Here is a 25173-nt window from a genome sequence, read left to right on the forward strand (position 1 = left end):
ACTGTTTTTGTTACTTTATATCTTATATTTAGAGAAATATTTCTCTGTGCCCATGTCTCTATCAAAAGTGAAAAATTAAAAGATAAAGAGGCCCACATGTTTCTTCAACTTACTCATGTTTCTAATCTAATCTCCCTGAGCCTGAGTTTCATCAAATACAAAACTGGGATCATAACAGCTCTACTCGCATGGGTTTTATAGATTATAAAGTCAAGTACAAGAGAGTTAAGTAATCTGCCAAGGTCACAACAGTAAGTAAAGTGGTTGAGCCAAGATTCAAAAGCAAGCAGTTAAGACTCCCCACTCTCTTAACCACTACTCTGGATTGCTTGCCTTATAGAATGAAAAATAAACCGTAACTGACAAAGCAAATTCAGCTGATGGACAACTGAAAGGATTCTCTGACTTGGTAGCACAACTCAAAAATGAGTAGGTAAGAATAAAACAAAGGACCACAGGAATAAAAACAGAAACCAACTTAAGTGGAGTAAACGGAAGGAGCAGGGACAGGGACCAGGAAAGGCTTTCCTGAAATTATAAAGATTCTAGCAATGCACAAAACCGATAATGGCTTATTATAAAGAACATACAAAGAATTCCTACAAATCAACTTTGAAAACAACTAGGAAAAGAGGCAAATATGACAACTCACAGAAGAGGAAAACCAAATGACCAACAGAGATTACAGAGGATCTCAACCTCTGTAGTAATCAGGGAAATGTAAATTATAATTTAGATACCTTCTTACAAAATGGCACAAAGAAATGTACAAAAGAATGTTCACTGCCTCACTGTTCATAATAGCAAAAAAAAAAGGTAGATAACATAAATATCCATCAATATATAAACTGATAAAACCGAATGGAATACAAACATGAATGAAGTCTAAGCACAACGAAACACTATACAGCATTTAAAATGAGCTACAGATACGTGTACTGAAATGAATACATCTTGAAAACCTAGTATTAAGTAATAAAAACAAGTTTCAGAAGGATATGTAAAGGAAAACATTAAGTATATAGTTTTAAATATGCAAAACAATACCATATTTATGAACACACAAATAACAAAAGGGGACTTCAAATGTACCTGTAAAGTTTTATTTCCTTTAAAAAAAAAAACAATAGATTGGAAGAAAATTTAACAAACTGTCAACACTTTGTCAAATCTGATTGATACTTCTCTTCTTTATGTTTAAATATTTCATGACATTGTTACATCTATGAGATATAGTAACAGTACTGTGGTCATGTTAAAAAAGAAAAAAGTTCTTATCAGTTAGGGGTGCATTCTGAAGTGGGTGAAATGGCAAAAATCTGTAATTTCCTTTAAAATATTCCAGAAAATAAAAAGTAGGGGGATAGGTGATTAATAAAATGTTGATAATTGTTGTAGATGGGTACACTACATTTTTGTATATGCTTGCACATTTCCATAAAATAAATAAATATATATATTTTTAATGTTCATGATAGAAAAAGAAAATAAGACTCTCCAGGATGTGCTGGGATACCCATAGCAAAGAAATATAACTGAGGGCACCTCTGTGTTTGTTCATTAAGACCTATGCAGGCAGTACAACCTCTCTTGAACTGCAGCAGCTTAAAAAAAAAAAAAAAAAAAGTTCAATAAAAAATAAAACAGAATATCTATACCTATGCACTCAAAGTCATAACCATTCTCAGCCAAAGGATCTTCCCCTATCATCCAGACAGCATTATCTTTAATGCTCATTCTAGATTTAATTTTGCCAAATAAATTCTTTCTGATTTTAAAAGAATGGTTATTTGTAGAGTGCCTTGAGATCATTTAAAACGATGTGTCCTGGGGCTTCCCTGGTGGCGCAGTGGTTAAGAATCCGCCTGCTAATGCAGGGGACACAGGTTCGAGCCCTGGTCCGGGAAGATCCCACATGCTGCAGAGAAACTAAGCCCGTGCGCCACAACTACTGAGCCTGTGCTCTAGAGCCCGCGAGCCACAACTACTGAAGCCTGTGTGCCACAACTACTGAAGCCCGTGCACCTAGAGCCCGTGCTCCACAACAAGAGAAGCCACCAAAATGAGAAGCCTGCGCACCACAACAAAGAGTAGCCCCTGCTCTCAGCAGCTAGAGAAAACCCGTGTGCAGCAGCGAAGACCCAATGCAGCCAAAAATTAAATAAATGAATAAATTAATTAATTAAAAGTAAAATAAAATGATTTGTCCTTAGTACCTAAAATGATGATGACAGCCCAAGTCCACAGAAGATTGGAATCACTGAGGCAGAAATTATCGCTATGGCAGGGCCTGCTTCCTCTGCTTTGCCCTCAAGGTCAGTGTCAGAAGATGGAAGGGGCACATGCCCCTCCCACCCCCATTTCCTTAGGCAAGGTATTAAGAGCCCTGTGTAAAGATGACACTTTTCAACCACGTGTTGGCAAAAAACACCAACGGTGCAAACTGAGGCATAATCTGAAATTGCTGGGCTGCTTTTAAGCCAGTAGAGAGAGCAGAACAGCTGTGCCCAAAACTCTGACCCCACAAAGCAAAGGAGGGCTGGTGAAGCAAGGAGGGCTGGTGAATCAGTTTAGAACATGAAAAAAGCTCTACAGTTCTGTCTCTGTGAGTCACCTGGTCAGTTCAAAAAACCAAAGATGTATTGTAGAGTCCCACAGAGAGAGACTGTCTGACCTGCAAACAGTCCAAGTGAAGAGTATGATCCTTTAAGCCAGCTCCGTAAGTCTGGCAGCGGTTGGGTGCTTGTGGGGTTGGCCTCTCAGACACTTCAGGGGGAGCACCAGGACCTCTTAGGAAGGCAAGACCTTTCTGCTTAGTGCCAGTGCCAGGCAAGGGACAAGGAGAGGCCAGGCCTTCTAAGCCTGGTTTCCTCACAAACCACTGCTTAGCTTCAACCCAGGTGAGAATCCCAAGAGAATACAGCTACTTATGCTGGTCATCTTGGGTTGATTTAATTCTGTATCAAACTCACCAATTCATCCTAAAATGTACTATAATCACATTGTGGCAGCAGCTCTGTAGTTACAGAAAGACTTTATATTTAAACATTACTCTTTTCCAGTGGCTTGTGAGCTATAAGCAGAAAGTCTGCAAGCTCTCACACCGTGCTGCTAACAGAAGAAATTATTTAACATTCTTCTTAAAATAAGAAAAGTCCAGAAAAGCTGAGGCACAGAAGGAAAGAATTTGCTTTGGGTTTCCTCAAAGTCAGCCAAGCACAGGACAGATCTGAGAGAGCACTCTGAAAGTCGGGATCAAATGCTCCTGCAGCACAACATTGTTTGTAGAGCAAAAGACATTTACATGTCCATCAAACTAAGTCTCATTAAATAGTGTTCAGTGAAAAAAGCCAAACACAAAAGGACAAAAACTGTATGATTCCACTTATATGAAGCACCTAGAGTAGTCAAATCATAGAGACATAAAGTAGAAATGGTGGGGGCCAGGGGCTGGGGGAGGAACAATGGGGAGCTGTTGTTTAATGGGTACAGAGTTTCCGTTCTGCAAAATGAAAAAGTTCTGGAGATGGATGGTGGTGATGGTTGTACAACAATGTCAATGTACTTAATGCTACTAAACAGTACACTTAAAAATGGTTAAAATGAAAAAAAAAGAAAAAAAAAAACTTAAAGGGCTTCCCTGGTGGCGCAGTGGTTGTGGGTCCGCCTGCCGATGTGGGGGACACGGGTTCGCACCCCGGTCCGGGAAGATCCCACATGCCGTAGAGTGGCTGGGCCCGTGAGCCATGGCCGCTGAGCCTGCGCGTCTGGAGCCTGTGCTCTGCAACGGGAGAGGCCACAACAGTGAGAGGCCCATGTACCGGAAAAAAAAAAAAAAAGAAAGAAAGAAAGAAAAAAAAATGGTTAAAATGGTAAATTAAAAAAAAGGAGTTCCGTGGTGGCCTAGTGGTGAGGATTCAGGGCTATCACTGAGGTGGCCTGGGTTCAATCCCTGGTCGGGGAACTGAGATCACACAAGCTGTGTGGCAGGGCCAAAACATAAAAAATAAAATAAAATGGTAAATTTTGTATTATGTATATTGTACTACAATTTTAAAAATGCAAGAAGTTTACTGTTCATATATATACTATGTATTATGCAGGCAAAAAAAAAAAGCATGAGGCAGCTCTGTCTCTTCTGCTATGGCATAATCACTATGATGCAGTGTTAGTGACTGTGTTAACTATTCAAAACATTTTCTTTTAAAAAATGACACAGTGGGATTAGATTCAGGGTTTAGGGTTCCATCTTTGCAGGCAGCAAAGGTGGTACAGGAAGTGCAAGCTTTTGAATAAAAGTGTCTGGATTCAAATCCTGGTTTCACCACCCATGTGTCCTAGGTGAGTTATTCTACTACTCTAGCTTCAATTTTATGACTGTAAAATGAAGAAAATGCCAACTATCTCCCAGGGTTGTTATGTGTTTGCGTGAGATAATAAATATAAAAGCACTTATTAGCCCAGTGTGTCATTTATTAGGTATATACACTCCTTAAAACATCCTAGTTTCTCTTAAGTATCCTCCATGAATTTGTCCCAATCTTCCAAACTCTTGTTTTAGGTGGCATTAGAGTATGAACAGCATGATGTATTTTAATAAAACAAAAGAATACACAAATTTGTACATGGAAGGGCAAAAGTAAAATGGTTAACAGAAGTTACTCTTGGGGATAGGAATTTTACTTAATGCCCTTTTATACTGCTGCAGTTCTGTTTATTTTTTTAACCTGCAAAGATTTAAAGGAAATCAAGCAGCCTGGCTTTCTTCTCAGCCTATTTATTCCTTCTTCTCCATGTGTGTAATCGCCACTCTGCGGAGCCAAACCTCTTTTTGTGACAACCATACCTCTCCTTGAGCTCTAAGAAGAAGCATGGAGATATAGAGGTGCAGCCTATGTGCCATACAGCCCAGCTACATCAGTGTATGAGAAATAAGTCTGTTTTGTTATTTCCCCAAAGTTGAAAATAATTAACTTTTGTATAAAAGTTTATTCACATATATCTTCACTTGCGAGGTAAGGATTATATAACCCTTTTTCCAGATGAGGATCAGAGAGACAAAATGACTTGCTAACAATCTAAGAAGCTAGGCCTGGAGCCTAAAACCAAGGTGTATCCTTTCTACCAAAGTGCAAGAGGCCAGAACACTACTTACAATTCCAAGTGAGGATGTTTCACAGCTTTACGCAGGGAAGAAAAGCACCATCCATCCAGAACTTTTCATCTTCCCAAACTGAAATTCCATATCCATTCAATATCAGCTGTTCATTCCTGCCTCCCCTCTCCCCTGGCAACCACCATTCAACCTCTAGAGACACCACTTCTGTCTCTATGAATTTGACTACTCTAGGTACCTCATATGAATGGACTCATACAATATTTGTTCTTTTATGACTAGCTTATTTCATTTAGCATAATGTCTTCAAGGTCTACCCATGTTGCTGCATGTACCAGAATTTCATTCCTTTTTTGAAAAAAAAGACTGGATTTTTAAAAAAAATTAATTTGTTTGGCTGCACAGGGTCTTAGTTGCAGCACGCGGGATCTTTGTTGTGGCGCGTGGGCTTCTCTCTAGTTGTGGCGCGTGGGCTTCTCTCTAGTTGTGGCGCGTGGGCTCTAGAGCGCGCTGCTTAGCTGCCCCGCAACATGTGGGATCTTAGTTCCTTGACCAGGGATCAAACCCACGTCCCTTGCATTGGAAGGCAGATTCTTAAGCACTGGACCACCAGGGAAGTCCCGAATTTCATTCTTTTTTAAGGCTGAATAATATTCTTTTGGATGTATATTCCACATTTTATCAATTAATCTGTTGACAGACATTTAGATTGCTCCCACTTTTTTGGCAATTGTGAGTAATGCTATTATGAACATGGCTGTACAGATACCTGTTCAAGTTCCTGCTTTCAATTCTTTTGGGTACACACCCAAAAATGAAATTCCTGGATCATATGGTAACATTCTATGTTTAATTTTCTGAGGAAATGCCATACTGTTTTCCACAGCAGCTGTATCGTTTTACATTCCCACCAGCAATGCACAGGGTTCCAATTTTCCACATCTCATCAACACTTGTTATTTTCTGCTTTTGATTTTTTGGTTTTTTGATAATAGCTATCCTAATGGGTATGAAATATTTGTTGGCCATTTCTACCTTCAAATAATAGACTAAAATGATTCTCTTACTGAATATCTTGGAGCACATCATTCTACAAACAGTCTGTTATTTTTCTTTATGTATGGTTTTATACTTACCTACCCTGAAATTCAGTTACCACTCTTCTGCTCACTCATTCCACCCAAAGAGTTGCCTGCAGTTTATTTCCATTGGTTTGGCATTCCACTACTTGAAGGAACTAATGTCATATATAAATTGGGGCTATTTATATGCATTCTCTCCTCAAATCACTTACAAAAACATTAAGAGCACTAATCTCTGTTTACCCAAGCATGCCAATTCTGCAATTAAACCTACTTTAGAGATGGATGTAGTGTGAGGCAGCACAGCATAGCATTCAAAACCATAGGCTTAGCTTTGCTCTACAGTAGAAACTAACACAACATTGTAAAGCAAGTATACTCCAATAAAAATTAATTTAAAATAAATTAATTTAAAAAAACATAGGTTCAACTGTCAGTGTTGCTACCCACTTACTAGCCATGTACCTTTAGACAGGTTACTTAACCACTCTAAATTGTACCCTCTCATCTGCAAAACTGAAAAAATAACTCTCTATTCTATAGTGTTATGTTAGGATTAATGATAGATCTGTGTGAAGGGCTTGGCCCACTGCCTGATACACAATACAAGCTAGATAAATGTTAGCTAATTATTATGCTATTTGAACTCCAACAATAGCTAACATCAGCTCAATTTACTCTGGGTCAGGGACTATCCTAAGGGTTTTACATGTAGTGGCTCTTCAAATCCTCTTAACAGCCCTATGAAGCAGGTAGTGTTATCCTTATTATACAGATGAAACTACAGAAAAACTAAATAACCTGAAGGTGCACAGCTACCAAGAATGGAAGTTGGGATCTGAATCCAGGTAATCTGTCTCCAGAGACGGTGCTCCTTACCACAATACAATCCAGCCTCTCAAGTACAACAGGGGCCAGGTAGCAAAGCAAATGAGTGAAACCTGCCAGATTAAATAGCAGATTAGAGGTTACACAACCCTTTTTAAAGGAAAGCCACTACTCAGCTCCAGCCAGTTACTGCCACAGCAGAGTGCAGGCTTAAGTCAACCAGATCTTCCAATTTTTTAAGAGAAGATAGCAACCTGATTTTTGCAGGCTGAATGCAGGCCTCAGTGCAGGCTGCAATTAGCCCATGGATAAGTTAAAATGGGGTGATTTGCCCAAGGTCACAAAACTGGGGTCCAGTTTTAGGTACTTCCTAAATCAGGAAATAAAAAAAAAATCAAATGGCAAGTGCAGGCAGGTATGGAGAGATAAGGAGAGGTGGTATCACACAAGTTTGCTCTTCACTACAGAAGTAGCCACAGGAGTGATATTTCTGCTAATAAGCTGCTCTTACCTAGTACCTTTTTCCTAAAAACTGATTCTACTCATCTACCTATTATTTCATTTTTCCACATGTCCAATTAGGCTAGTAAGGCAGAAACATTATCCCCATTTTAAGGATGTAAAGGGTGAGGCACTGGTGTGCCTCAATGATGGAAGCCTTGACTCCTTGCTTGAATCACCTGACATTAAATGAGAAGCAGAAATTAAAGTAGCAGCAACACCCTAAAGAGACAGCTAGAACCCTAGGAAATAAAATAGTTTCTCTAAAATTAAATGATTAGTAGCAGTGGGGTTTAACAGAACTAGGGTTTTTAAATCCTAAGCCAGCACACCAGCCCCTAGACAATGTCTCAAATTCCTGAGCAGAAATAGAGAAAGGAATACACATCAGAATCACAGAGTAGAGTTGGAAAACACCTAACAGATCATCTTCTCCAACATCCCCTTTCTGCCAATGAAGAAACTAAGGCACAAAGAGGTAAACTCGCCTATCGAAGAGCACACCATCAGTTAGAGGCAAAGTGAGATTCAAATCCAAGATGTCTGATTCCAAAGCACCTGTTCTTCCTAAAGTGTAGTAAGCAGAGGCCACTGGATGATTTCAGAAAGTAGAGAAATGATTTTAACAATTATGTATTTTAATGTGTATTAGGAAAAAGAAACCTAGACCATTAAACCCATGACTTCATAGACATTATAATGATATAAAGTTTCCTTTCAAATATTGTTTTAAGGAGTCAATTTAGAAAAAAATGTTAAATAGCACAGATGATACCCCTTAAATGTGACAAAAGTCAAAAGGGTGGGGCTCAAACTTCTGAAATTTAGAGAATAGTTTACCAGGCACCTCTACTACCTATCTCCTTAAGAGGGGGACTCTAAACCTGAGGTTGTGATTTGACACACACTCAAACACAGACAGAGTAACTAGGTATTAATCTCTAAAGGCATTAGGAGAATGTGACCATTTTAACAAAGAAAGCTGCAATCTTATCAGTTACACTGTAATCAGCCTAAAGGAAGACTACAAAGCGGCCAAAACTTCAGACAAAAATATTCAGCCTCACTAATAATCAAGTCCAGTTGTATGAGAACTTCAGTAATAATAAAAAATTTTAATACCATCTTCACATATTGACTGAATAGCAAAGATTAAATGATGCCCAACAATAGCCATGATGCAGTCTAATAATACAGTGGTACAAGTATAAATAAATTAATTCAACCATCTCAGAGGACAAATATATATCAAATGTATTTTATAAATTATAAAAAAACTTTGATCCAGAATCCCATTTCTAAGATTTTATTCTCAGGAAAAAAAAAAGTTTTTGCAAAGGTTTAGTTATAAGAATTGTGATAAAAGCAAAAAATAAATAGAATGAGAGGGAACTGGTTAAATTCTGATGTAGGCCCTTGACAGGATACAGTGCTGCCATGATATATCATACATTAGAACAGTTCTCAAAGTATGTTCCACAAACCCCAGGAGGCCTGCTAAGTCAAAACTACTTTCACAGTAACACTAAAATGTTATTTGTCTTTTTCACTGAAGCCAAAGAGTTTGAGAATTTTTGCTTTAGAATTGTGGTTCTCAACCAGGTGATATTGCCCCCGCCATGGAGCATTCAGCAATACCTGGAGACATTTTTGGTTGTCACAACTGGGGAGCTGCCACTGGTATACACATATAGTCTTAGGCCAGGGATGCTGCAAAATGTCCTACAATGCCCAGGACAGCCGCCTATAACAAAGAACCATCCGGCCCAAAACATCAATAGTGTTGAGGTTGAGAGACTCTGCTTTTGAAAATACTCAATGACATATGAAAAAAAATGTCAATATTAAGAAAAAAAGATAAAACAGCAGAGATGGCCTAATTCCAATTTTATTTTTAAAATATGTACATTTAAATACAAAAAAGTCTAAATAAAACATGTCCCAGGTGTCTAAAATGGTCATCCTGAGTAGGTGGGATACTTCTTTCTTTAAATATGTATTTTCCAAATTTCCCATAATTAATACATAACATTTTAAAAACTTATGAATAAGTGGGAAGTCTGTCTCATAAGTGCCATATTCTGATAACTTGTATGATTCAACAGGAAATTCTCAACAGTAAAGTATGGAATTCGTAAAATATCAAAGAACAAAAAGATCCTCAAATAGAGCTAGGGCTAAAAACAGATCCTCAACAACAGTAAGGATTTACAGGGAAGTTATGATAGTGGATGATGCATTTATTTTGAGGTACTCCCAGACCACAGACTGTCTTCATGTCCAGTCTCACTTCTTCTGCCCTACAGAACTAACCTGCACAATACACTCTCCTCATTAAACCACAGATGCTCTTCATTCAATCTGAGAAGTTTCTGATTTTTAAGTTTTTCTTTTTTTAAATAAGAAGATTGCCTGCATAACTTCTGCAAAATTCCTTGCATAAGCAACAGTAACAACATAATAAAGCTTTCTTTTCTCTTCTTGGGCAATTTCTAAAAATTGAACCAAAGCAGGCACCAATGCTTAGTCCTTCCAGGAAGGTACACAATATCCACCCAAGAGTAGGTATAAACAGAGAGGTCAACTCTGAGACTAAAATCAAGGGCTGCTTGAACCTGGTTGCCAAACATGCCAATTTCAGTTGTTTCTTGCCAGTATGTCTAAGGCAAAACATGCTTCAGCCACCTATGGCAGCAAGCGATAAGATATCTGTACTAGGCCATCAAACATGGTTAAGACACCTAAAAGAAAGAAACAACAATCCTCAGAGACTCCAATTAGTCACTTGGCTTTAAGGAGTAACATGAAAGATACAACCGGAATTTAGATACAAGACTTGAATGGAAATTCAGAATGAGGAAAGTTGTGTAATAAGATTCTGACGGGTATCTGGATTTGCAAAAATTCCTTCTTCTGGGTAATGTTCTTGGAAAACCTTTTAAAGTAAGGAAGTATAGGCAGGCTAAGAACTAAAACTGGAGAGTCAGCCACAGTGACAGTCTGCCTCCACCCTGGAAAACCTCTACTACTCATCTGCAAAATAATGAGGCGCTACCAACTTAATCAAAACAACCATGTTCAGAGACAATAAAACTGCAGACAGAATGTACTCGTGAAGTAAGCCACTTACTTGAGTAAGTCCTTTATAAATGCAGAACCTCATAATTTTCCGTACTGAGGGACCAGGTCAGAAGACCCAGATTTTAATCTTGCTTGTACTACTTACTAGTTGTGAGCTACTGGGCTCATCACTTTACCTCTTTGCTCCTTTATGCCCTTATATGTAAAATTAAAGGCTTCAATTAGATGATCATTAGTCCTTTCCAGCAATAAAACTGTATGATTCCACAGAGGGAGAACATCAGCAGCCTAAGATCACAGAAGGGTGAAATCAGGACTCTAGGCCAGATCTCTTAAACTTCTTTAATGATGACATTACACAACACCAAAGATATTCTACAGCCAACTGCCCACATATCTGAAAAACTACAATCCCTGAAAACTCTTCGCCGGGCCAATCTATACACTTGAGGGGGCCAACTTTTATTCCAAATGTATATGGTGCTAGATAGATACTCCACAAAACTAAGCCTTTAGCATGGTTTTAGTATTATATCACTTTGGGTTAAAAACATCTTAGGAAAAAAACTCCAACTCAGTGGAGAATCATTCGTCAAAACATCTTTCCTCAAAATCAACTCTGCAAAAACATCAACCCACAGGAAGACTTAAAAAGAAAAAAAGAAAGAAAAAAGAATGTACAGCAAGTGATCAGTAGAACAAGAACTATAAGAAGAAGTATATAGAAAGGAAGGGGTAACTTACTAGCCTCTGGATCTAGCATTTTCTAAATGGTTTTAGCCTTTTTGTTTGTTTTTCTTTCTAATAAGAGGACAAGGAGGAGACAAATGACTAACCAACCACTCTGCCTCTCAGATTCAATTTAGTACCTTAAAAGTGGCAGTTGAAAGACCTGACGTGGGGAGAATGGGGGCTTGGAAGCTTTTCCAGCAGAGGCATTCAACAGTGAATGGGAGGAGTTAAGAGACTAGGGCTTTGGTTCTACCTGAGTGCCAGACAACTCGGACAATCATGAGCAGGTGGCCATGTGACTTATAATCCAAACTAGGACCTTTTCAAGAATGAAAGGAGCACTAATAATTGTACTAGGATGTTGGGATGGTTCCAAGTAAACCAGGATATATGGTCATCTTAGTTATAAAGGACCCCAGCAAAGGCAGGGGACCTAAGGAGTTACTTGATCAACCATTTAAGGTAATCTTACCTCACTTTATCAACCGCAGGAGCCCCAGCAGAGGCAAAAGGGAAGATGGAAATCAGCCTTGCTGCTAATATAATCTCTGCTACTTGGATATATTATAAGCTTGTCAGTTACTTCAGATGCCATTTTCTCATTGATTTCTACATGCCCCAGCCCTCTGGAATATAACTCCCTTAAGATTGGCCCTAACAGGAAAATAGTACTCAAAGCACATAGACCTGATCTCCATTGCATATCAACTCTGTATCCTGAGAGGTACATGATAGAATCTCGGGCGTCTAACACTACAAAGTGCAAGGACTGAGGTGCAAGGTGGCAAAGCAAGTGCAAACATGCAGGCATGAGAAGAGCAGACAACTAAAGTGACGAACTACTGTTGTCAATGCTTTCCATAAATCCCTGACCTAGAAAAACTGAGGTGAAGAGCAAGTGGAATCCAAGACCAGAACCTGAAGAGTAACCCTCCTTGTTCATCCAGTCAGTGTGCAAGCTTGGAAAGAAAACACCTTTTTCACAGAAGCAGAGTGAAGCTGCTGGTGACAGAAGTAAACTTAACCTGCAATAACACTATGCTTCATTTTACTGTCAAAAGTGCTTCCAAATGACTTACAGTGCTCTCTGGGCAGATCGCCCATGTTACACTGTTTAAACCTTCTTCCAAAAGGCACTTTATTCTGAAGCACATTATCTGTGTCCCAAGCATAGATATTTTCTCCCCAGGTATAATTATAAGGAAAGATACCTATTTCTGTTGGCTGAAATTCAGCCATACTCAAGCAGCATACTTTCAGCAGAAATCAAACTCAAAACCACAGGCTCAGTAAACACATATGTATTATTTGTACTTTTAGTTAGATTAATGGAGAAGAGGAACCAACTTGGTAACCACAGTTTGTATACCCACTCTTAATTACAGTAAAGGAGGTGTGAAGTTGGTCACATAGTTGAAGTAAGTAAGCGTAGAACATGCAGTGTTAAGGAAGAAGGAGACTTTAGAAGACAGCCAAGATCCACCAGAGGGCAGACAGCAGAAGCAAGAACTACAATCCTGCAGCCTGAGGAACAAAAACCACATTCACAGAAAGATAGAAAAGATGAAAAGGCAGAGGGCTATGTACCAGATGAAGGAACAAGATAAAACCCCAGAAAAAGAACTAAATGAAGTGGAGATAGGAAACCTTCCAGAAAAAGAATTCAGAATAATGACGGTGATGATGATCCAGGTCCTCTGAAAAAGAATGGAGGCAAAGATTGAGAGGATGCAAGAAATGTTTAACAAAGACCTAGAAGAATTAAAGAAAAAACAAACAGAGATGAACAATACAATAACTGAAATGAAAACTACACTAGAAGGAGTCAACAGCAGAATAACTGAGGGAGAAGAATAGATAAGGGACCTGGAAGACAGAATGGTGGAATTCACTGCTGTGGAACAGAATAAAGAAAAAAGAATGAAAAGAAATGAACACAGCCTAAGAGACCTCTGGGACAATATTAAACACAACAACATTTGCATTATAGGGGTCCCAGAAGGAGAAAAGAGAGAGAAAGGACCTGAGAAAATATTTCAAGAGATTATAGTAGAAAACTTCCCTAACATGGGAAAGGAAATAGCCACGCAAGTCCAGGAAGTGCAGAGAGTCCCAGGCAGGATACACCCAAGGAGAAACATGCCAAGACACACAGAAATCAAACTGACGAAAATTAAACACAGAGAAAAACTATTGAAAGCAACAAGGGAAAAATGACAAATAACATACAAGGGAACTCCCATAAGGTTAACAGATTTCTCAGCAGAAACTCTACAAGCTAGAAGGGAGTGGCATGATATATTTAAAGTGATGAAAGGGAAGAACCTACAACCATGATTACTCTACCCAGCAAGGATCTCATTCAGATTTGACAGAAATCAAAAGCTTTACAGACAAGCAAAAGCTAAGAGAATTTAGGACCACCAAACCAGCTCTACAACAAATGCTAAAGGAACTTCTCTAAGTGGGAAACACGAGAGAAGAAAAGGACCTAAAAAACAAACCCATAACAATTAAGAAAATGGCAATAGGAACATACATAACGATAATTTCCTTAAATGTGAATGGATTAAATGCTCCAACCAAAAGACACAGGCTGGCTGAATGGATACAAAAACAAGACCCATATACAAGTTGTCTACAAGAGACCCACTTCAGCCCTAGGGACACATATACACAGAAAGTGAAGGGATGGGAAAAGATATTCCATGCAAATGGAAATCAAAAGAAAGCTGGAGTAGCAATACTCATATCAGATAAAATAGACTTTAAAATAAAGAATGTTAAAAGAGACAAGGAAGGACACTATATAATGATGAAGGGATCTATCCAAGAAGAAGATATAGCAATTATAAATCTATATGCACCCAACATAGGAGCACCTCAATACATAAGGCAACTGCTAACAGCGATAAAAGAGGAAATCGACAGTAACACAATAATAGCGGGGGACTTTTAACACATCACTTATACCAATGGACAGATCATCCAAACAAAAATTAATAGGGAAACACAAGCTTTAAATGACACAATAGACCAGATAGATTTAATTGATATTTATAGCACATTCCATCCAAAAAGAGCAGATTACACTTTTGTCTCAAGTGCACACGGAACATTCTCAAGGATACATCACATCTTGGGTCACAAATCAAGCCTCAGTAAATTTAACAAAACTGAAATCATATCAAGCATCTTTTCTCACCACAACGCTATGAGATTAGAAATCAATTACAGGGAAAAATAACGTAAAAAACACAAACACATGGAGGCTAAACAATACATTACTAAATAACCAAAAGATCACTGAAGAAATCAAAGAGGAAATTAAGAAACACCTAGAGACAAATGACAATGAAAACACGACGATCCACAACCTATGGGATGCAGCAAAAGCAGTTCTAAGAGGGAAGTTTATATCAATACAAGCCTACCTCAAGAAACAAGAAAAATCTCAAATAAACAATCTAACCTTACACCTAAAGGAACTAGAGAAAGAACAAACAAACCCGAAGTTAGCAGAAGGAAAGAAATCATAAAGATCAGACCAGAAATAAATGAAATAGAAACAAAGAAAATGGCAGGGGCTTCCCTGGTGGCGCAGTGGTTGAGAGTCCACCTGCCGATGCAGGGGACACGGGTTCGTGCCCCGGTCTGGGAAGATCCTGCATGCCGCGGAGCGGCTGGGCCCATGAGCCATGGCCGCTGAGCCTGCGCGTCCGGAGCCTGTGCTCCGCAACGGGAGAGGCCACAACAGTGAGAGGCACGCATACCACAAAAAAAAGAAAGAAAGAAAATGGCAAAGATCAATAAAACTGAAAGCTGGTTGTCTGAGAAGATAAAATTGATAAACCATTAGCCAGACTCATCAAGGAAAACAGGGAGAGGACTCAAATCAATAAAATTAGAAATGAAATAGGAGAAGCTACGACACCGCAGAAATACAAAGCATCCTAAGAGACTACTACAAGCAACTCGATGCCAATAAAATGGACAATCTGGAAGAAACGGACAAATTCTTAGAAAGGTATAACCTTCCAAGACTGAACCAGGAAGGAATACAAAACATGAACAGACCAATCACAAGTAATGAAATTGAAACTGTGATTTAAAATCTTCCAACAAACAGAAGTCCAGGACCAGATGGCTTCAGAGATGAATTCTATCAAACATTCAGAGAAGAGCTAACACCCATCCTTCTCAAACTATTCCAAAAATTGCAGAGGAAGGAACACTCCCAAACTCATCCTATGAGGCCACCATCACCCTGATACCAAAACTAGACAAAGATACTACAAAAAAAGATAATTACAGAGCAATATCACTGATGAATATAGACGCAAAAATCCTCAGCAAACAGAATCCAACAACACCATGATCAAGTGGGATTTATCCCAGGGATGCAAGGATTCTTCAATATATGCAAATCAACCAAAGTGATACACCATATTAACAAATTGAAGAAAAAAACCTTACGATCACCTCAATAGATGCAGAAAAAGCTTTTGACAAAATTCAACACCCATTTATGATAAAAACTCTCCAGAAAGTGGGCACAGAGGGAACCTACCTCAACATAATAAAGGCCATATACGAAAAACCCACAGCAAACATCATTCTCAATGGTGAAAAACTGAAAGCAATTCCTCTAAGATCAGGAACAAGACAAGGATGTCCACTCTCGCCATTATTATTCAACATAGTTTTGGAAGTCCTAGCCACGGCAATCAGAGAAGAAAAAGAAATAAAAGGAATACAAATTGGAAAGGAAGAAGTAAAACTGTCACTGTTTGCAGATGACATGATACTATACACAGAGAATCCTAAAGATGCCACCAGAAAACTACTAGAGCTAATCAATGAATCTGGTAAAGTTGCAGGATACAAAATTAGTGCACAGAAATCTCTTGCATTCCTATAAACTAACAACGAAAAATCTGAAAGAGAAATTAAGGAAACAGTCCCATTCACCATTGCAACAAAAAGAATCAAATACCTAGGAATAAACGTACCTAAGGCGGTAAAAGACCTGTACTCAGAAAAGTATAAGACACTGATGAAAGAAATTAAAGATGATACAGACAGATGGAGAGATATACCATGTTCTTGGATTGGAAGAATCAACATTGTGAAAATGACTGCTACCCAAAGCAATCTACAGATTCAATGAAATCCATATCAAATTACCAATGGCATTTTTTACAGAACTAGAACAAAGAAATCTTAAAATTTGTATGGAGACACAAAAAACCCCAAATAGCCAAAGCAGTCTTGAGGGAAAAAAACGGAGCTGGAAGAATCGGACTCCCTGACTTCAGACTATACTACAAAGCTACCGTAATCAAGACAGTATGGTACTGGCACAAAAACAGAAATATAGGTCAATGGAACAGGATAGAAAGCCCAGAGATAAACCCATGCACCTATGGTCAACTAATCTATGACAAAGGAGGCAAGGACATACAATGGAGAAAAGACAGTCTCTTCAATAAGTGGTGCTGGGAAAACTGGACAGCTACATGTAAAAGAATGAAATTAGAACACTCCGTAACACCATACATAAAAATAAAGTCAAAATGGATTAGAGACCTAAATGTAAGACTGGACAATATAAAACTCTTAGAGAAAAACATAGGAAGAACACTCTTTGACATAAATTCCAGCAAGATCTTTTTTGATCCACCTCCTAGAGTAACGGAAATAAAAACAAAAATAAACAAATGGGACCTAATGAAACTTAAAAGCTTTTGCAAAGCAAAGGAAACTACAAACAAGACAAAAAGACAACCCTCAGAATGGGAGAAAATATTTGCAAATGAATCAGCAGACAAAGGATTAATCTCCAAAATATATAAACAGCTCATGCAGCTCAACATTAAAAAAACAAACAACCCAATCGAAAAATGGGCAGAAGACCTAAATAGACATTTCTCCAAAGAGGACATACAGATGGCCAAGAAGCACATGAAAAGCTACTCAACATTACTGATTATTAGAGAAATGCAAATCAAAAGTACAATGAGGTATCACCTCACACCAGTTAGAAGGGGCATTATCAGAAAATCTACAAACAACAAATGCTGGAGAGGGTTTGGAGAAAGGGAACCCTCTTGCACTGGTGGTGGGAATGTAAACTGATACAGCCACTATGGAGAACAGTATGGAGGTTACTTAAAAAAACTAAAAAGAGAGCTACCATACAACCCAGCAATCCCATTACTGGGTATATACCCAGAAAAAACCATAATTCAAAAAGACGCATGCACCCCAATGTTCACTGCAGCACTATTTACAATAGCCAGGTCATGGAAGCAACCTAAGTGTCCATCAACAGATGAATGGATAAAGAAGCTGTGGTACATATATACAATGGAATATTACTTAGCCATAAAATGAAACGAAATTGGGTCATTTGTTGAGATGCGGATGGATCTAGAGACTGTCATGCAGAGTGAAGTAAGTCAGAAAGAGAAAAACAAATATCGTATATTAACTCATATATGTGGAACCTAGAAAAATGGTACAGATGAACCGGTTTGCAGGGCAGAAATAGAGTCACAGATGTAGAGAACAAACGTATGGACACCTAGGGGGGAAAGTGGCAGGGGTGGGGGTTGGTGGTGTGATGAATTGGGAGATTAGGATTGACATATATACATTAATATGTATAAAATGGATAACATAACAACCTGCTGGGGCCTCCCTGGTGGCGCAGTGGTTGAGAGTCCACCTGCCGATGCAGGGGACACGGGATCGAGCCCTGGTCTGGGAAGATCCCACATGCTGCGGAGCAACTGGGCCCGTGAGCCACAACTACAGAGCCTACGCGTCTGGAGCCTGTGCTCCGCAACAGGAGAGGTCACAACAGTGAGAGGCCCGCGTGCCGAAAAAAAAAACAAAAACAAAAAAAAACGTATGTACTACAAAAGCTTTTTTTTTTTTTTTTTGCGGTACGCGGGCCTACGTGTTACTACTGTTACAGTAGTAACAGTTGCAGCAGCAGCAGTAGCAACCAGAGCAACAGCATGGTCTAAGCCCTTGTGCTAAAAACTTTACAGGTGTTATTTCATTTAATCCTCACCGCAACCCTGTGAGATGCATCACTGTCCTTATTATATGACTCTTAATCTCTCTATATAACTGTGGATACTTATATCCCATAAGAATATGGGAGACCCATATGAAATAGAAATAGGACTAAATAGTGAGTCCAATTATAAATATTACGCCCAAGTAATTTAATGCCTCTCCCCATTCAAAACTCCTACTTAATTAACACTTTGAAACAGTATAGTTGCTGATGCTATCTGAAAAGCTTCTGAGGGTGCTTTTTCTACATTTAGTCATAAGCATTAAAAAAGAAATCATAATCTCTCACTGTAACTCAGAACTTCACACTATGGGCTATTAATCTGCTAGTGCTACCAGTTCCAATGCCTTAAACATCAATTCAGGGTAAATAATATTACAGCAACTCTTATCCCAAAGAGCTGAATATTTTTATTTACTGCTAAGATTCTATTTACCAAAACCATTTATAAGATATAAGAAAGCAGAGAGTTAAATATACAGAGCTACACTCTTTTTTTTGACTGTGCCTCACAGCTTGTGGGATCTTAGTTCCCAACCAGGGACTGAACCTGACCCCCGCAGTGAAAGCGCTGAGTCCTAACCACTGGACCGCCAGGGAATTCCCCCAGAGCTACATTCTGATTGGTCTGTCAGAATGCAAGAAGATGTTCATCTTCTTCCCCAAGAGAAAATAAAAAGACTTTTAAGCAAACATATTTCCATTCTGGGGAAAAGGAGAAACCTAAGAGGAGGCAATGGAGGCAATTTAAAGAAAGAATCAGATGCAACCAAAGACTTAAAAGGTAAACCCAGGCTATCCCCTAAATATGTGTACTAGCATAACCTCCTTGATGGTGTTACAATCTCTTGTAAGTAGCACTTAATTTTGTTCCTTATCTCTCAAAGAACTAACACCCATAAATATTCTAAGATAAGACTGCATCAGGCATAAGCTGTCCTTTATAGAATAATGTTCACTCAAACCCATATAGTTCACAAAGTACCTTCACATATGACATTTCATTGAACAGACCTCATTGTTAGGTAGTGAGGGCAATTTGTTAATCCCGTTTACTGATGAGGAATGCAGGAACTTGCCTAAATTCGTACAATCTGTGACTGGTAGCGCCTCCAACATATCACGTGACACCAAATCCCAGGCTCTTTCCCCACCATATTGTGCCTCCTCATTCCACATCAAAAAATCACAAAACTATCCTGTCTGCCCCATTTGCACATGTCCATTACCATCACTGTAAGAACAAGTGTCAGCTAATAATGAAACCACAAGTAATAAGTACAAAGGGGAAAGAAAACAAACTCAGCATTTTTTCTGAGAGGCTGGAAACTCTGTTCAGTACCCAATCTAAACTTTGCCTAATGTAGCTGTCACAACAGCCCTTCAGGTGGGTGCTGGTATTCCCATTGCTTAAATCTGGAAAGAGAGGCTTAGCAACTTGACTAAAGTTACACATTAAATGACACAGCAGTGATTTTAACCACGTGTATGCTATACCACACTGCCTTACATGATATCACAGTAATGCCCCTTTCAGCAATAAAGAAAAATACTTTTTAGGGCTTCCCTGGTGGCGCAGTGGCTGAGAGTCCGCTGCCGATGCAGGGGACATGGGTTCGTGCCCCGGTCCGGGAAGATCCCACATGCCGCAGAGCGGCTGGGCCCATGAGCCATGGCCGCTGAGCCTGTGCTCCACAGCGGGAGAGGCCACAACAGTGAGAGGCCCGCGTACCGCAAAAAAAAAAAAAAGAAAAATACTTTTTAGGTTAAAATACTTCTGTATTTCAAAATGTCAAAAAACATCCTCCCACTTGTTGCTGTCACACACTCACTTCCCAGCTGAGCACCTTTTCTCCTTCCTGGTTTTCTCTGCTTTACTCTTAAATCTGCTGGCCTCATTGTGCCCTGGAAAAGGGGCTAGCTATTAGAACAAAAAAGCAATGATGCATCCTTAACAAACAGCATTTTATAAGGCCATAGGAATCATGCAAATATTATTTTTGGCCTAGGTCTAAGTTAATTCTATCAAATAGTGTGTGTCACGGAATTCCCGGGCAGTCCAGTAGTTAGGATTCGACACTTTCACTGCTATGGCCCCGGGTTCAATCCCTGATCAGAGAACTAAGATCCCATAGGCCGAGCTGTGCGGCTAAATAAATAAATAAAATTAAAAGAACAAAAAAAGACAAAAACAAAACAAAAAACCCCAAATAGTGTATCAGTTACAAGAAACGTGAGCCTGCCCAAACAATTAGAAAATGAAAACAGTGAGCAAACTATGAACAATCTATCATTTTAAAAAACTGTTTTTCTTCCAGTTTTGATATATAATTGACATACAGCACTGTGTAAGTTTAAGGTGTACAGTGTAATCACAATGATAATCACAATAAGTTTAGTCAATTCACTCTACCATATAGATACAAAATTACAGAAATAGAAAAAAAATTTTCTTGTGATAAGAACTCGAAGGATTTACTCTCTTAACTTTCATATATAACATACAGCAGTGTTAATGATATTTAACATGTTGTACATTATACATTTCATCCCTAGTACCTGTTTGTCTTATAACTGGAAGTTTGTACCTTCTGACTGCCTTCATCCAATTCCCCTGCCACCGGCCCAACTCCCCCGCCCCCTCCTCTGGTAACCACAAGTCTGATCTCCTTTTCTGTGGAACAAACTATCCCTTTAATCACCACTTTCAAGAGCTTTAACCAATCCAGACAAGATACAAGCACTACAACAAAATGTATAAAAGTAATCTCATTACCATCCTAGAGTCTGGCCTCCCACCACATTTTTGGTGAAACATTAGGGATTGATAGCATTAGCCTCAAAATACCATGTGCTCCTCCCCTCAGGTGTTAACTGCTAAAGAAGGACAATGATAAATAAGATGTAAACACCTTAAATAGGTTTAAATTTGGGAAGATTATTGAAGGACTTCCCAGAACAAAATTTAATTAGCTTTAACAAGTGTATTTATGACTCCCAGAGGGGGCTTCCTTATCTGAAGCGAACAGGAGGAACTTTCTGTTGCGTAAGTTGTACTCATACTAGGTGGTGAATAAGCTAATTCTACCGTTCAGGGAACAAGTAAGAAAAGCTAACGCTAGCTGAGCTAAACTGGAGGGGCAGGTGAAAAAGCCTACTGGAAGACTAGGAACAAGGACATGAGTAGATAAAAAGGAAACAGGGAGAACTAAGCTAGAGGAAGCGTGCCGGGAAGGAGGAGGAGTAAGGGACAAAGAAAGTTGGAACCCAGGAAGTACTGATGGAGATGGGCAACTCAGGCCTAGAAAAGAGGAAATGAATGACTAGAACCAGGTTTACCAGAGCCTGCTTGTGGAAAGGACCCTGCTCCTCTATAGACTAAAATTAAGATAAAGGAAATGAACTGGTCAAGTCTAGAGAAAATTGGGTTCATGGGGGAAGGTACTACACAAGGATTAACTGGTAGAAAATGGAGGCAACTTTTTAGCATCTTTAAAAAAGTGTTAATGGGGACTTCCCTGGTGGTCCAGTGGGTAAGACTCCACCATCCCAATGCAGGGGGCCGGGTTCATCCCTGGTCGGGGAACTAGAGGCGGCAACTGGGGCTCGACGTAGCCCAAATAAATAAATATATATATTTTAAAAGTGTTAATGAACTTTAAATGGATGAAATGTATGGCATGTGAATTATATCTTAATAAATCTGTTATTTTTAAAAAGCGTCGCAGACGTAGAGAACAGATTTGAGGACGCGGGGAGGGGGAAGGGTAAGCTGGGACGGGGAAGGGTAAGCTGGGACAAAGTGAAAGAGTGGCATGGACATATATACACTACCAAATGTAAAATAGCTAGTGGGAAGCAGCCGAATAGCACAGGGAGATCAGCATAGCACAAGATCAGCTCGGTGCTTTGTGACCACCCAGAGGGGTGGGATAGGGAGGGTGGGAGGGAGATGCAAGAGGGAGGAGATATGGGGATATATGTATATGTATAGTTGATTCACTTTGTTATAAAGCAGAAACTAACACACCATTGTAAAGCAATTAAACTCCAATAAAGATGTTTAAAATAAATAAAAAGCGTGTTAAATTGAGCAATGTATGACTACATTTATGATTTAATCAACACGATTAGCTCAGTCTGTAATAGCACCCCCCAAATTCCCTCACCCTGTAGGGTGCATTTACTTGTGTCTGGGAACATGTCTGTTGGAATACATCACTCTGGGAAGGAGACAGGAGTATGATGAATACAGAAGTAGCAGCAGGGGAAAAAACTGGGAGCTCTGTAAAGAGCTCTTCCCCCATCTTTGCCCCTGGAATTTTTGGCCCTGTGGGGGAAGGAAGCTTTTGTTTGGGGTATGTCTCGAAGTGGAATATCAGATTTCTTCAGGAGATGATCTAGGACCAAAATCTACCTAGTCAAAGAGAAAACGATCTGAAGTGGAAAAGTCAAGTCAGTTCTGGAGAAACCCCAGAAGGTTTATCATGAAATGATCACAAGTCTTATCTCTGTTACCCCCAAACTGGACTGCACGCCCCGTGTCACTTCCGAATATTACTCGCGAAGACGACGGATGCTTTGCCATGATCCCAGAAGTTTCTGGCGAGCTGCCCACTGACGTAAATTAGAAAACCATTCGGGGACCGGCCTGGGTGAAGCGCGGCGCCACGTCCAGCGCTGGGCTCCCCCTTCCTCCCTCTCGATATAGGAAAAGGGACGGGGTTGGGAGGGCAGAAGGCGAGCGGGAACGCCAGATCAGCCGTCTTCGCCCTCCTCCCCTGAACCGGGTTTCGGGGAGCCGCCCCCAGCGTAACCCATCCCCACTCGCCAGCCGTGGGCCCGCGACCCCCGTGATGAGGGCGGCGGCGGCGAGCGCCCCCACGGGCGGCAGGAGCACCTCCCCCGGAGCAGCTATCGCCTCCACCCGCCCGGCCCCGGCCTCCCCGGGAGCAATAGGCTATCGATTCAGCTGCCTGTCGCTAGGAGCCCCGGGAGAGCGAGGCCTACACCGCCCGGCCAGAGCGCCGGCCTCGATTTCGCCACTTACCCAACACCGGAGGGGGAGCCGGGGGGCAACCAAGCCCAGCTGGGCGGGAGGAGAAGGCGCGGAGACCACCTGCAACGGCAGGCGCGGGGAAAGGGGGTGCGGGCTCGGGGCTCCAGCCAACAAGTCTCCCGGGGTCGTCCACCCCCCCACCCCCTGCCTCGCAAGTTGCGCATTCAAGTTCAGGCCGGTGCCCCTTGGCCTCCAGAGCCCTCGGCACTCCCAAAGCCATAAGAAAAACAAGATACGGAAGAGGCCACTCCAGGACCCGAGGAGATGGCGCTGGGCCCGAGGGCGACGAGGGGGCGGCCCAAGGGGACCCGCTCGTCACCTCCCCTCCGTTCACCCGGAGTCGCAGCCCCGACCCCTCCGGCGGCCGGCCCTGTCACAGCCCGGCCCCCCGGCCCCAAGGCCCCTTCCCGGGACGACGGAGACGGGCTCGAGCTCCCCCCGTCGCCGCCCCCGGCATCCGGCGTGCCTCGGCCTCCTCCCCCACCAAATCGCTCAAATGCCCCCAGCACCTTTTAAAGTACGCGGAGGAAGAGTTTCCCATCAAACTTTGTCAAGCGGTAACCTCGCCCCCCTCCCCGACCCACACTTCCACCGCAGTCATCAGGAGAGATCACTTTACACTTGGGATAAAGCGAATTAAGGACCTGTCAACCATTTTAGGTCTTTTTTATAGAAGACATCCTCTCCTACCCCTCTCTCCCTCCCTCCCCCGCCAGGGTTTTAATTTGACACCCACCTTCCCACCGCCGAAGGGGGGGTTTAGGAGGGAGGGGGTGGGGACGGAGGGCAGGAGGAGGGTGGCGAGGGAAAACGGAAAGGGGAGGTTGGAAGGGGGCCGGGAGGCGCGGGGAGGGGAAGGGGGTTGATTTACCTGAGACCAGCCACTGGCCTCCATTGTTGGAGAATTCAATGGCATTGACACAGCCGAAGTGGCCCAGGAGGTCCTTCTTGTAGAGGTTTCTGCAGCCTCGCAGGCGTCTCCTCTGAAAGTCCTGAGTGAGCAGGGGGTCCCCATGCAAGCCCCGCTGGGACAAGAAGCCCACCACTGACCTCATGCTGTCCCCCAGGCCAGCTCTCCTCTTCATGCTGGAACCGCCGCCGCCGCCGCTCGCGCCGCCGCCCCTCCCTCGGCCTCACGCGCGGCCGGCGCTCTCCCCCCACCCGACCCTCCCCCCGCGCTGCGATCCGGATGGTTCTTTAACCAGCCATAGCAGACGGAGCGAGGTGTGCAGACACTCGGTGGCGTTCGCGGCTTCCTGACGGTCCCCTCCCTCCCCTTCCCCCTCCCCTAGGCTCCTCCCTCTCCTTCTCCGCCTCCTCCAGCAGCTGATCCTCAGCTGCAGCCGCGCTTCCGCGAAGCGCGCGGCCCTTCCGCCGGCGGCGACGGGGGCCAGGGAACGCGAGTGGCGGCGGCTCCTCCCCCGCCGCGGGCTGAGGGCCGGAAAAACTCGGGCGGGTGGCCTCTAGACCGCGGGCGGCGGCTCGGCTTTCCCGCCGCAGCTCCTCCCCGCGCGAGGACCGGGGTCGCTCTGGGCGGAGGCCGGGCTGCACCCCCTGAACGGTGCACTCTGTGAAGTTGGAGGCGCGCAACGATCAAAGTGGCCGCGGGGCTGCGGACTCGCCTTCCTCCCACAGAGGCCGGCGGTCCATCGCCGCGGCGAGTGTGCTCCCGGCTCTTTTTTTT

The 25173-nt window shown here is 41.7% G+C and overlaps 1 protein-coding gene across 3 annotated transcripts in view; it reads right to left on the reverse strand.

The window, feature by feature from the left end:
- The window catches only part of DCAF5 (DDB1 and CUL4 associated factor 5), a 99597-nt gene extending 74963 nt beyond the window's left edge, over positions 1 to 24634 (reverse strand). The window contains exon 1 of one of the 3 annotated variants that reach the window (XM_029236414.1): positions 24361 to 24634. In XM_029236414.1, coding sequence (XP_029092247.1) covers positions 24361 to 24574 — 214 coding nt within the window. In that variant the 5' untranslated portion in view covers positions 24575 to 24634. Of the gene's footprint in view, positions 1 to 23480; positions 23818 to 24360 lie in introns of those variants that run through there. The other 2 variants (XM_029236415.1, XM_029236413.1) reach the window with 2 other exon arrangements.
- Positions 24635 to 25173: the final 539 nt, after the last annotated feature.

Source organism: Monodon monoceros, unplaced genomic scaffold (genome assembly GCF_005190385.1).
Source record: "Monodon monoceros isolate NGI ecotype Baffin Bay Population unplaced genomic scaffold, NGI_Narwhal_1 Super_Scaffold_21, whole genome shotgun sequence".
Lineage (NCBI taxonomy): Eukaryota > Metazoa > Chordata > Mammalia > Artiodactyla > Monodontidae > Monodon > Monodon monoceros.